We start from the raw sequence: 13,920 nt of genomic DNA on the forward strand, positions 1-13,920 counted from the left end.
TGGGGGAAGGCAGAGTGGGTCATGGCACAGATGTGGCGTAGAAAGGATAGTTGAGGGTCAAACAAGACCTCAAGGTTCTGGACTGGCTTAGCAAGGTGGGGTGTGCAACCACGGATGGTGATGCTGTCAGTGCCTGAGGTGAGGAGGCGCTGATGGGAGCCAATCAGGAGAGCCTCGATCTTGATGACGTTCAACTGAAGAAAGTTAGCTCTCATCCAGGACTGATGTCTAACAGACATTCTGTCAGCACAGCCGTGGATCAAATTTAAGATCCCTATTCTCATCTTTAATTCTCTCGCTCCACTCTACCTCTACAACCTCCTACAGCCCAACCGACTCAGTCTCTCCCTTTGCTCAGTGAACACTGACCTGTTTCATGTCCTTTGCCCTGTTCTCCCCCACCATTGGCAGGTGAACTTTCAGTCATTCTGCCCGATCTGTGGAACTCCACTCCTCCCAGTGTGAAAGGCGCTATATAAATTGATTTGTATAAAAAAACTGTTGTTTTCAATCTGCTTCTCTGACATTTTTCTCTTTTACTCTTCTCTCTCTGCCTCCTTTTTCTCTCTCTGAGTCCCTCCCTCCCAAAGCCTTTCTAACTTTTTATTTCTACAATATCGATCTCTAATGTTAAACTGCACAGTATCAAAATGTAAAGATTACTTTCGCAACCAGCAAATGATATGTGGAAAGATTTTTACTTAGGAAATTGCCTTTCTGCCCTGATGATTTCTGCCACTTTAGTTCCATAATACAGCATTAGATTATTGTTAACAATCATAATAACCCTTGTATTTGATGTGGCGCTTTATTACGTCGTCGAGACGTCTCAAAACCCTTCACGGGATATACTGTAAAGTGGAGTGACTGTATTTTGTGGGCGAAATTAAATTAGATGAAATATTTAAGATAAATAATATCGCCAAGGTTAATATTTTTTCAAAAAAAGCCTATAGAGGGGAAAATGAAGATAAATGAAAGATAGAAATTACCAGTAATTACACTAATTTGGATATACACATCTTGAATAATTCATATGCATGATGTCCGTCAATCCAACAACACCTTGCATTCATATAGTGCCCTTCACAAGGGCTATACATTATTGAACCAGTTTATTTATATAACATGGATCATTTAACTTGCTCTATTTAATCAGTTCGTCATAAGAAGTTTAAAAAGTCTTGCGGCCTGTTTAAAATTTATCTTGTTTGTCTGGGCACATATTGATTTCTCCCTTTATTTTTCCAATATAATTCAAAGTTGAATGTTTTGGTCTGGGGTTTCGGTATTTTTGAATTGTGCCAAAATACACAGATATCCTGCTGCTAATAACTGTATCAAATCCACCAAAATTGTAAGTCTTTGCGGGGTGGCTATAAAAAAAAGTGAAATCGACCCCTAAAGAAGATTGTTAATGAAAGGATTCAAATCCAAACAATTTCTTTTAATTTTATAGATTTCATTAGACAATCCACCAAATTGAAAATCTTCATGACATGACTGTAAAAAGGTGAAACAGATCCCTTTTGTTAATAGAGAAATGCAAGAACCTTGAGTAATGTTCATTCTGTCTTAACATGTGCAGTTGGTTCATACCAGGGCCAGATTTATCAATCAGGTTTCTGTTCCCATTATGTTCTAACGTGATCCAGGTTCTCAGAAATCATACTTGCAAAGGCTATGAGAAATCTGTGGTCAATTTAGCTGATCAATTGATTGAAACTGGAAAAAAATCTCTGATGGAAAAAATAATGTCTTTCACGGAACGATCCAAATACAATACAAATTTGCACTTATTTAGTGTCTTTCATGTCGGGAGAACATCCCAAGAGATTTGATGGAATGTTAAACTTTCGTAGATATTAACGAATATTGGAAAATATGAATTGTGGGTCTTTTTAACCTTGTTGAAATGTCGGTATTACCTATATGTATTGATTCTGTAGAGATTTATTTTAGTTTCAGCATTTGAGCCATGTGGAGCCCTGTAGCGCTCGCCTCACAAGCGAGAGGACCTGGGTTCGATTCCCAGGCAGGGCGAAACGGTGGGCAAGTTCCCTCACTCCACACGCCTGTTTACCCACCAATAAGTAGGAAACTGGTTGTTAGTCAATCGGTAAGTCGCTTTTCCAGGGGTAATAATCCCTTTAAAAATATATAAATAAATGAAATTAATTTGGTCACTCGATCCGTGATTGTTTGTGGGACACGAGTGCACAATTGGCTGCCACGTATTACCCAGAAAATAAACAGTCGATTCACTTTATAGTGTATTCTGTGAAGCGCTTTGAGATGTCCAGAAGACGTGACAAGGTGCTATATCAAATATTATATAGGGAGGAGCTGGAGAGTCTGTCAAGCAGAGCCTCAGAATAATCAAGCCTGGACCTCATAAAGAATTAATCAGCATGTTGTGCAAGTGTTGTGTTCTTGCAGTACAGTTGAATGTTGTCTATATTGATGACAAGGAACACAAATTTAGCCAACTGTTCCCCAAATAAAAATGGGCACTAATTCCATGGCTATTTGTAGAATGTTGGTTTATGCAAATTGGCACAGTTAAAGCACAGTCATAGTTTGTGTTTTAATCCCAGCTTTACAGATTTGTTGACTGCTCCACTGAATATTTCTGTTCCTTTATTTTTTTTCCCAAAATGTTGTAACTGGCCAAAAGCACAGACTCTCAAAAAAAAGAGATGATCTGATTTTTTTTACTGTAGTAACTCATATTTATTTTACTGTGCTACTGACTGTCTTGGGGAAAAGATTGAAAAATCTTTTATATCAGTAATCGATACTTACAACTTTTTGTTGTAATTTTCAGCATTTGAAATAAACTGCAGCATTGGTCCTGTATCTGTCAGATAACTGGCTGGATGTTCTATTTTCCTCCCTTGATTTTATATAGGTGGAAAAGGGTTTGATCGCATATGAACACATGCAGACGGAAGCCGCAGACTGGAGTGTTGAGGACTCCTTTCAGTTTACAGTGTCCTCCCCACCGGCTTCGTTGGAACCCCATGTGTTTCATATCAGCATTTCATATGACAACACTGGGCCAGAGAGACACAGTCTTCTTGTTGCTAATACAGGTAAGAATATATCCATTTACAGTAAACCATATGCTACAAAGCAAATTTCCCTTGCTTTGGGGGATTCTTTCTGACATTGCTTGTGGTTACTGAGACAATGATTATGACTTGGTGCAGTTCTATTTATATGCTTAGGTAGAGGGGCTTCTAAATATTTGATGAAACAGGTTAAAATGGAACATTTCTGAACGGCTTTGTTTAAAATTCACAAAGCTGGGATGATGTAGCTTTGTAAATTAGAAGAGACAAAAGAATTCTGCCTCATTCGTCCAACCTGGGGAAGTCATGGAACATTGACTTCTTCAAAGGGTTGATGTCTGTCCTTAGCACACAAGCTCTCCAAGCTTCCCTTCATATTAGGCTTCAGTGTTGATGCACACAGCAACTATTTTTGGCAGTTATCTTACTATTGCTCCACTCTGGTATAAAGCACTTCAAGCTTGTGCTTTTCTCAATCAGTGTTTACAGTTCATAAATTAAAAAGCTCCATTGGTAGTTTAAATAATGTTTGAAAGTATTTGTACTCCAGTCTTTCAGAGCCTTGAGACATCCTCCCAATGTATAAGGCACTGTATAAATACAACAACAACTTGCACTTGTATAGCGCCCTCCGCGCAGGATAGAGTCTCAGAGCACTTAACAGTGGTGGAGCCTGACTCTGAGCCGGGGGGTGGGGGGATGGGAGGTGGCCCTATGCGCGGTCGAAGAGGAAGGTTTTCAGGTGGGACTTGAAAAAGGAGAGAGGGGGGCCAAGGCAGAGGGATTGAGGGAGAGTGTTCCAGAGTTTTGGGGTGTAGTGGCTGAAAGCATAACCTCTATGGTGGGGCAGAGGGTGAGAGGGATGAGCAGGAGGCTGGTACCAGTCGAGTGGAGGTGCCAGGTGGTGGATTGGGGAGTGAGGAGGTCGGAGCAGTAGGTGCCAAAGAATGAAGGGATTTGAACACAAGTGTGAGGATCTTGAAGTCGATTGTTCGGTGATGGGGAGCCAGTGAAGCCTGGCCAGAAATGGTGAGATGTGGGTACAGAGTTTGGTCCGGGTCAGTATGCGGGCGGCAGAGTTCTGAATGAGCTGGATCTTTTGAATAGTGGAGCTGGGGAGACCGGCGAGGAGTGTATTTGAGTAATCTAATCACAAACGCATGCACGAGGGTTTCGGCTGCATTTGGGATATGGTATGGTCGGAGGCGGTCAACATCAACAACAAATGAATTTGTTGTTGATGTTGTTGTCTTGTAAACTCTAGATAAAAGTGGAGTTTTGTATAAGCTGGAGCTTGTGGCTGGTAGAGTTGGAAATCTACTGAAGGGTGTGTTTGAGAAATCTAATTGCATAATAAAGGTGTGAATGATGGTTTTGGTAGCATTTTGTGTGGAATAGTGACGAAGGTGAAGATCAAGAGTTTTTGAAGATCAACATCTTCAAAGTCATGGTTAGGGATGGAATGTGAGGAAAAAATGAGAGCTGAAGATGAAGCCAGGTGTTGGTGCAGTGGTTTGGTGAGTTTGAGGCTAGGGTGATTGAGGAGATCAGAGCCAGAAGGCATTGGTGAAAGCTCAGTTGGATGACTTCTAACCTGTCCATGTTGAGCTACAAGAAATTGAGGGCATTGAGGTCTTGATGTTTGACAGGCAGGTGGACAAAATATTGTTGGACCTGGAATCCAAGGCAGAAGCTGACAATCGATTTGGGTGTCATCTCAACCCATGTGGAATGTAACCCTGTTGTTTGTGCCTGATGCCACTAAGAGGGAGGGAGAAGGTATATAAGGAAAAGGACAGAATGGAGAATAGAGCCCTGAGGAACTCTGCAGGTGACAAGGGCAGGAGGAGAAACATTAGAAGAAAAATGGAGGCAATGGGTTAAGTTGTATTGGAACCAGAACAATGCAGTTCCACAGAGGTGGATGAGAGAAGGGAGGCAACTAAAGAGAATGGATTGATCAACCATGTCAAAAGCAGCAGAGAGTTCAAGTAGGAAGGGAAGGCAGAGGGAGCCCGGTGGCAGAAAAAGAATATGTCAAACATTGAATGCTGACTGAAAAAGCTGTATATAAATTACATGGTAATTGTTTGAAAGGAAACAGACCATAGTATGGGAAGGAGCTAAGGGACAGGAGTTGCATCTGCTCTTTTTATTTTTATCATGAATTTTTAATGAGTAATTTTCCAGAAAATGTAACTGAAAATTTGACTCATGCAGTGTTGCTTGAATGGTTTTGGAAAAGTCCCAAAGCAAAACAGTGCAAAGAATGTTTTCTTTTTCAGACATATTTAGATAAGAAGCAGAAGTAAAGATGGAATGAGACGAAGTGATTTGGTCAATCTTTTTCCTGCCACAACAGTGTGCTTTCTTTCCTATTCTTTCTTCCCCCACTTCCGCCACATTGCCCACCTCCACCACTACCTCTCCCCTCAGGCTGCAGAAACCCTCAACCATCTTTTTATTATGTTCAGGCTTGACAATGTTAATTCCCTCTCCCTGGACTTCCCAACACTTCCCTCCACAAACTGCAGATTATTCAGAACTCTATAGCCATATTATCTTCCCATATTAAGCTCCGTGAGCCAATCACCCCCTCCTCCTTGCCCAGCTTTACTGGCTTCCCCTCCTCCCAATGGATTGAGTTCAAGATCCTCATCCTCACCTTTAAAGCCCTCCACTTTTAAAGCCCTTCCCTACCTCTACGACCTACTATAATGTTATCGAACTGTCCATTCCCTCCACTTGCCGGGCATTGGCCTGCTCCACCATCAGCGGCCTTCAGCCTTCTGACCGCCCGCTGGAATTCCATCCCAGAGCCACTCAACCCTCCCCCTCCCTTGCTTCCTTCAAGTCCCGTCTTAAGAAATTCCTCTTCAACCGTGCTTTCTGTCATCTTCCCACCTCCACCCCAACCCCTCCTTGCCCTTCATCCCTCTTGACTCCCAACTCCCAGCTCGAGTGCAAACCCTTCATTGTTCAGCAGCTTGGGACGTCCTCCCGATGTCAAACACGCTATATAAATGCAATTTTTTCTTGTTGTTGTTGTGGACTGTGGACCATCTATTCAGTTTCCTGAGTTCTGCATAGATCTTCTTAGTTAAATGTTAAAAACGTGGAAAAGTACAACATTTATTTATCTTCAGATCTGGCAAGCTACCTTAAAGAGACAGCAAATCCCTTTTTCTATTTCCGCTAGCAACATAGATCATCCTTATTATTGTCAAATCATGGCTCAACCTGAAATGTAACCATTCTTTTTGAAGGAGCTTTAGGGCAACCCAGTTACATTGACCCAGTATTTCAGGCTCCATATTATAAGCAGACGCAAACGCTCACTCCATATGCAAACCGTGGACTTCATTTGCGCAGTGACATCAGAGACACTTCCTGTGCATGCGCACTATGCGCAAGCATGCTGTTCTTTTACACACATCTGAACGCAACAAGTGACTTCTGAGTGACCTGATAACTCGGAAGTCAGACATTCTTCAGTGCAGAATGCTGGGTGTACTGAGCTTCCATTTTAAGTCCCGTCTCAAATGCGCCTATGGCCATCTCCCTCTCCTTCCTGTACCTTGCTTGGTGTCCAACCTTGTCACTGTGAAGCTCTCTGAGACGTTACCTTATGTGAAGGGCGCTATATCAGTGAAGTTGTTGTTCTGGTTGAAGGCAAAAATCTCTTCATGAGCTGATTATAAAGCATATATTTTCTTTCACACACCACAGGGTTAACTTTGTATCTGACTGTTTTATGATGAGGTCTCACACAGTTGTATTTATATAGATCCCATTGAGTTGCCCTGTAATGGGCATCAAGTGCTCTTTCTAGCTGAATAAAATTTATCCCAATACAGAGTTGAGGGTAGAGAGGTGGCTCATTTGCTGGTTGTTAATTTTAGATGTGCGTTGCCTAGTTCTGCACTTGCATTCCAATTCAAAAGCTAAATCATCTGACCCTCTTAACACTTCAAATACCTGACTCATATTCCCTCTCAACATTTCTAATCTCAGTGGAAACGAGTTCAGATCTGTGAATCGCTTCTCATAATTTAAGGCTGTAAATCCCCAAATAGAGTAGATTATAATACTTCTTACTTTAAAAATTTGAAGACGAAAAACTGAAGTATCCTTTAACGTGAACAAGTAAGTCAGTAATCCACTTCTAAATTGTAGATTTTAAAAAGAGAAAAAAATCACAAATATTGTAATTTTCCCACCTTCTTAAAGTCTGCTATTTCAACAAAACGATTAAGGAGCTATATATCAAATGCAAGGATTATTATTTCTTTCTTTAATTCTTTTCGTGTTTTTGGTGAACTATCTGACACGTTGATACCCATCACCATGCTTAGGAGTATCCAAACCAAACTGATAGTTCCCACCTACACATGGAAATTCCAGAGGCGTTTATTGGAATGGAAATGTGCACCGAAGTTTAAACTTCAATGGACTGTGTACAGGTAGAGGTGCTTAACATTCCTGCAACTTATCTTAGAATGTTATCAACTTATCTTCCCTTTTATAGATTTTATAACCTCTTATTTTTAAAGTAATGAGATAGAAGAGCATAACAAATGACTGACAATAAAAGTGTCTGTGTATGTTTAAAAAAAGTAGGAAAGGAAGTATAGCTGGGCTGGCTGACCACATGCATGGTACAACTTTACAACTTTAACTTGTGGTTAATCAAATGAACAGAAAAGTGACTTTTAACTGCTGGTTGAAACGCAGCCCACACCAATGAAATGAAATTTCCATTCTTTAATCAAAATTGAAATGTAAAAATTCAGTTTTCTGCTTATTACTGACTGTATCGTAGTGCAAGACTGATCCTTTAATGTTATTATTATAAAAACAAATTGTTCAAAGCTCTTGCACACAAGAACTTTTAATGTACTACAAGAAAGCGATTCACACCTTGTGCATTTATAAAGCATGGGTCCAAATTGCAAAGATCCTGAAGCCTGTTGCTGTCTCACACGTATGGCAGTGAAATACTCTCAAAATTATGACCAATAAGACTGTATAAACACAACTGTGAAACCTCATAATAAAACCGATCACAGTCAGATATAAAGTTGATCTGTGAAAACAGATGCTCTATAATCAGTTCAAGAAGATATTCTTGCCTACTTGGCATGAAACTGACTACCTGCTCCCTCGACCCCATCCCTACCCCTCTCCTTACCTCCCAGCTCCACCTCCTTGCCCCTCTACTCACAGATATCATAAACCTCTTCCTGGACCCATGTCCACTGGCACTGTTCCCACCCCATTAAAAATGGCCGTCAACACTCCTATCCTCAAAAAACCCTCCCTGTGTTCTGTGTTCTCAAACTACCGCCCCATCTCCAACCTCCCTTTCCAAGGTCCTGGAACAAGTTGTTGCTTCCCAGCTTTGCTCCTTCCTCTCCCTCCGCTCCCTTCACAAATCCCTCCAATCGGGTTTCCGTGCCACCCACAGCACAGAAACAGCCCTGCTCAAAGTGACAAATGACATTCTGTCCATCTGCAACCCTCTGCCTCCTCATCCTCCTTGACCTCTCTGCTGCCTTCGACACCGTTGACCAGTCTATCCTCATCCACCGCCTCTCTCACCTCAACCTTCATGGCTTTGTCCTTGATTGGTTCAGATTGTACCTCTCACACCACCTCCACTTCATCTCCACAAACGGTTTCTCCTCTAGCCCCCGGACCGTCTCGTGCAGCGTTCCTCAGGGCTTCGTCCTTGGTCTCCTCCTCTTCAATATCTATATGCTCCCTTTTGGTGACATCATCCGGAGACATGGGGTCAACTTCCACATGTATGTGATTGACACCCAATTGTACCTCTCTGTCTCCATCCCTGACTCCAGGACCACTGCTGTCCTGACAGAATGTCTGTTAGAGCCAATATTCTTCAGTTGAATGTCAACAAGACCAAGGCTCTCTTGATTGGCTCCCATCAGCATCTCAACACCCCAGGCGCTGACAGCATCACCATTCATGGATACACACTCCACCTTGCTAAGCCAGTCCGGAACCATGGCGTCTTGCTTGACCCTCAACTATCCTTGCCCTACCATCGGTGGCCAAGCTTTCAGCCTCTCTGCCACCACACTCTGGAACTCCATCCCACAGTCCCTTCACCTCGCTTCCTCCCTTGCCTCCTTCAAGGCCGGTCTCAAGACCCTCCTCTTGGATTGTGCCTTCAGTCGCCCTCCCACCTCTCTGCCTTCCCTCCCCCCTCCCCCACCCTTTCCCCATGCCTTGGGATGTCCTCCCGATGTGAAATGTAGTTTTGTTGTTGTTGTTCTACCCCACATCTGTGCCATGACCCCCTCCGCCTTCCCCCACTTCTGCAACATTGCCCGGCTCCACCACTGTCTCACACCGCAGGTTGCCGAAACCCTCATACGTACATTCATTACATCGAGGCTTGACTATGCAAAACTCCTGAGGTTCCATTAAAGGAGAGTGGAGAAAGCTCCACACTGCATCTGGAACTCGGCAAAGCCAGTCTGGCAGTGTCCAATGGGATAGTTGAGAGATGGCAACATTTGGCCTTCAGATGCAAGTTAACCTAATTGCAAGACCTGGGTTAGGAACGAATGGGTTGTAGAATTATTCAGAAGGATGTGTACTGATCTCCTGTTAATTCATTAGATCCAAAAAAAACACTTTCAGTTGTAAAGTGTACAGCATTCTATATCATATACATTTTAAGTGCTTTGACTTTTTGCTAAGTTATTGGTATGACGTACCACATTTAAGAGAGATTTGAGACATATTTTATTTGGAACTCAATTAGGTAAGCTTTTTGGTTTCTCTTAAACCTTAGTGATTTATTCTGTAGCCAACAAAGTCTTACAGACAAAGAAGGTCCCAAGATTGATCTTCCATCTGTGCTGAATTAGCATTTTTCAGTGTTAGGGAAGTGAAAATCAGCCAAGATTTCTATTCCTAATTATTTTGCAGCAACTGAGGTACAAAAGGGTGAATGGTATTCATGTAACTGTATGCAAGTGGGGGGAAAAAGAGGGAAAAGATGTCTGCAGAATATTGTTCACATAAATGTACAATTTTACCTGCATTTTCTGGCATTGTGCGGTAAAGCTTAAATTAACATAGGATGTTTTATTTTAGTCTTTGTTTTCTACAATAGGTGCTATCGTTACAGAAGGTGAAAGAACACAAATCGATAAATCCAAGCTGGATGCTTCAAACCTAATGGTCAAACTTCCAGTATCCCAGCGTTCAGCATATGAAGTATGGTATCAAGTGGCTTCCTTGCCTACCCACGGCGTGATTGTTGTTGGTGAGCGTAACATAACCAAGCAAAAACCCAATTTTTCTCAGTTTATTATTAATAAGTATGGAATCACCTATGTACATGACAATTCAGAGAGTCTTCGGGATAATTTTACCTTTGCTGCATGGTTGAACCTGAAGAGCAAACCAGCATTAAGGCCTCTGAATGATAGTGGAGTGGTCGAAGAGATGTTCAATATCACTATTATTCCCATCAATGACCAAGCTCCAGAACTGAAGACCAAAGCTCCTATATTGAGAGTAGTGCAGGGTTACAATGCACAATTCAGTACAGATATTATAAATGTGGTTGATTTAGATAACCCACCAGAAGAAATCAATTACACTATTATCAGTGGTCCCAATAATGGCTTTGTGGCAATGGCAGAGAGCTTGAATGTGTCAATCAAGCACTTCACACAGGCCAATATCAACAATGGCAACATTTGGTTTGTTCAAGATGGGAGTTCGTCATCTGGTGTTTTCTATTTTAGTGTCACCGATGGCAAACACCGCCCTTTATATAAATTGTTTAATTTAGAAGTTATACCTATCACAATCATGCTTGTAAATAACACTCATCTAGCAGTGCTTCAGGGGCAGAGCATCTTTACTGTCACCAACAAACACTTGGCTGCTGAAACAAATGGGAAAAGTACAGTGATAAGTTATCAAATTACAAGCCCTCCACAGTTTGGACATGTTTCAATTGGAAATAGAACTGTAACTCTGTTTGATCAGGAAGACCTTGTGCAAAGCCGCGTGGTTTATCATATGACAGACCTCTCCGTCTCGCAGGACAGTTTTGAGTTCACAGTGATGACCTCTGAAGGTAATGCGACAGCGCAGGTGGTTAACATCACAGTGAAACCTTTAATAAAAATGGCAGAAGACCTGAAGATTCCCACTAGGACCACTTTTCAGTTTGGAAGGGATGTGCTGGATGCAAGTGAATTGGCTAACCAGACTGGGAGTGTCCCCGTGTTTGAAGTGAAACAATTACCAACCTATGGTACATTTGTGAAATTAGCCCATGCCTTCCGAGGTCGGAGAGAGGCTGCAATAACTTTTACTCAGAAAGACATTGAACTAGGACTTGTACTGCTTGAGGTGAATGCCAATATGACTGGAATAGATGTACTGATCGACTCCTTCACCTTTGTTTTGACTGCAGATAGTGTGCAACCAGCTGAAGCTATGCTAGTTTACAGCATTGTTCCCTTTAATGCTTCTCTAGTGCAAAATATCACAATACCTGAAAACCCACTAGTTTCCAGTTCAAATGCTACAAGTGAATTGCCTAAATCAGGAGAGTTACCTTTGGAGATCCAAACAGAGGTACCCACTCAAACCACTGCTAAAATCAAGCCATGGTGGCAAAAGAAATCTCGCTGGGGAAGTGATAAAAGCAACACCTCCATTTCGGCTCCTGATATGACACTGGCAAGCATTGTACAACAGACCATAATTGAACCACTCAATGGAAAGCCTGTAGCCCAACCAATTAAGAACTCTGACTCTCTTAGCATTATTCTACCCTTTGTTGTTGTGGCCTTTGTGCTCATTATTATCATTGGTGTCACACTTTTTGTGAAAAGACAGAAGAAAAAGCACAAACCTCTGATAAATAACTGTCCTAATAATGGCGCATCAAGTGCTCCAAGTTTTCAGCCAACAGAAAGAAGCATGACTGTTCCAACAGTTACAGTTACCCGCCTTGATAAAGGCCCATCTAGTCCGTCACCAATGGAAAGACATACACAAATGTCGACGACAGCCTCTGAATCAAAGCAAACCTCAACTCTACTTTATAATTGTAACTCGATTGACCCTGACATGGTGCAGCACTGTCGCACGACCAATCCGACCTTGAGGCAAAATCAGTATTGGGTATAACAACAAGCCAATCTGCTTCATTTCTGCACTCATGCCAGGTTACGATACACAGACAAACTGCTGACACAACCTCTTTTAGTGTTCATTTTCAGAGTAAAATTCAGAAACCGAAAAGAACATTACACAGCATTGTTTTGGGACAATTAAACTTGTTTATTATTTTACTAATTTTCATCAATGTCATCAAAAAAATGAATCGTCAAAGATTATTTAAAAAACACAAGGCCCTGGGTTTCTGAATTTGTGCATACAAGTCGACTATAATTGCCCTTATGCATTTGATAGAGAATCAAAATGTTCAAATTCTTCAATGCACTTTACAATAATTACAGTTAAGGGTAGTAACTGTACTTGTATGTGGATGCAGCAGCCAATTTTTGCACAGCAATATTCAACAAACACTCAGGAGGTCAGTGTCCAAGTTGCCTGGAAAAGTGTTGGCCAGGACAGCTGGAGAAACTTCCCCTCCTTTCAAATCGTCCCATGGGATCTTCAGAGTCAACTTCAACGATTAGACTGGACTCCAGTTTAACGTCACATTAAAGAAAGCAGAAAATGTTCTTTTGATGCATCTGCCCAGATAGTGAGATCAAAGTCCACAATGAGAGGCATGAACACACAACCTTCATCTAGAAGCCTAAGTGCTACCAACTGAGCCTCACTGACCAATTTCTCTCAACATGTTGCTATTGTTGCTTTTGTCTCACTTCACACCGAATGAAGCTGAAACTCTTATCCACACTTCTTTCACCTTCTGCCTCAATTTCTCCAATGCCCTCCTCACCCATCTCCTCAGCTCCACCATTTGTAAATTCCAATTGGTTCAAGATTCGTGCCAAACTCCATGCCCCCATCACCCATATCCTTCCCAGGCTTCACTGGCTCCGTGTTGCAGAGCAGATAGATTTCAAGATCCTCACACTCACTTACAAATAGCTTCATGCCCCATCACCTCCCTACCTTTCTGATCTGATGATACCCCAATATTCCGCCCCCAACCCCGCTCCACAACCGTTCTCATGACGAACGCTATATAAATGCAAATTGTTTGATGTTGATGTCCCCACCACAAAGGAAAGATATGGGCCATTAATTTTGCTGATACAGTGCATTTTATACATCACCTATTTCACATAACACATTAATGTTACTTGGTTTCCATTGTGTTTCACTTAACTCTTGTAATAATAATGGCAATGAAATTAAGACTGGTGATATTACATCCCCTCCCATCTTGTGTCTTGCTTTTACATTATGCTTTTAATATGCTAACTGTCTTCAGGGTATGATTGTGTTGTTTGGAGTAACTTAAACTTAAAACTTTTATTTAAATATTGAATGGTGTGTTTAATTAAAACATTTCCAGTATTAGTTATTCCAATGTAGACTGTAATGCAATACAATACATCCTCCTCCCTCGCCTCCTTCAAATTCTGCCTTTTTATCTGCACTTTCGGCCATCGCCCTCCCCACCCCAATCCCCTTCGCCCCCTGCCCCCATGCTCAGCTGCAAACTTTAGACTGTCCAGCATCTTGGAATGACCTCCTAATGTAAAAGGTGTTATATAAATGTAAACTTGTATTGTAATATGCAGATGAAAGTTAATGAACTCTACCAAACCCATAATTCCAGCACTAAAATTTCTCTTTTATATCC

The 13,920-nt window shown here is 41.7% G+C and overlaps 1 protein-coding gene across 1 annotated transcript in view; it reads left to right on the forward strand.

Moving 5' to 3' along the window:
* The window catches only part of cspg4ba (chondroitin sulfate proteoglycan 4ba), a 58,870-nt gene extending 45,687 nt beyond the window's left edge, over positions 1-13,183 (forward strand). Inside the window, exons 9-10 of the mRNA XM_042331866.1 lie at positions 2,912-3,095; positions 10,222-13,183. Coding sequence (XP_042187800.1) covers positions 2,912-3,095; positions 10,222-12,263 — 2,226 coding nt within the window. The 3' untranslated portion in view covers positions 12,264-13,183. The remainder of the gene's footprint in view (positions 1-2,911; positions 3,096-10,221) is intronic.
* The last annotated feature ends 737 nt before the right edge of the window (positions 13,184-13,920 follow it).

Source organism: Callorhinchus milii, unplaced genomic scaffold (genome assembly GCF_018977255.1).
Source record: "Callorhinchus milii isolate IMCB2004 unplaced genomic scaffold, IMCB_Cmil_1.0 Scaffold1, whole genome shotgun sequence".
Lineage (NCBI taxonomy): Eukaryota > Metazoa > Chordata > Chondrichthyes > Chimaeriformes > Callorhinchidae > Callorhinchus > Callorhinchus milii.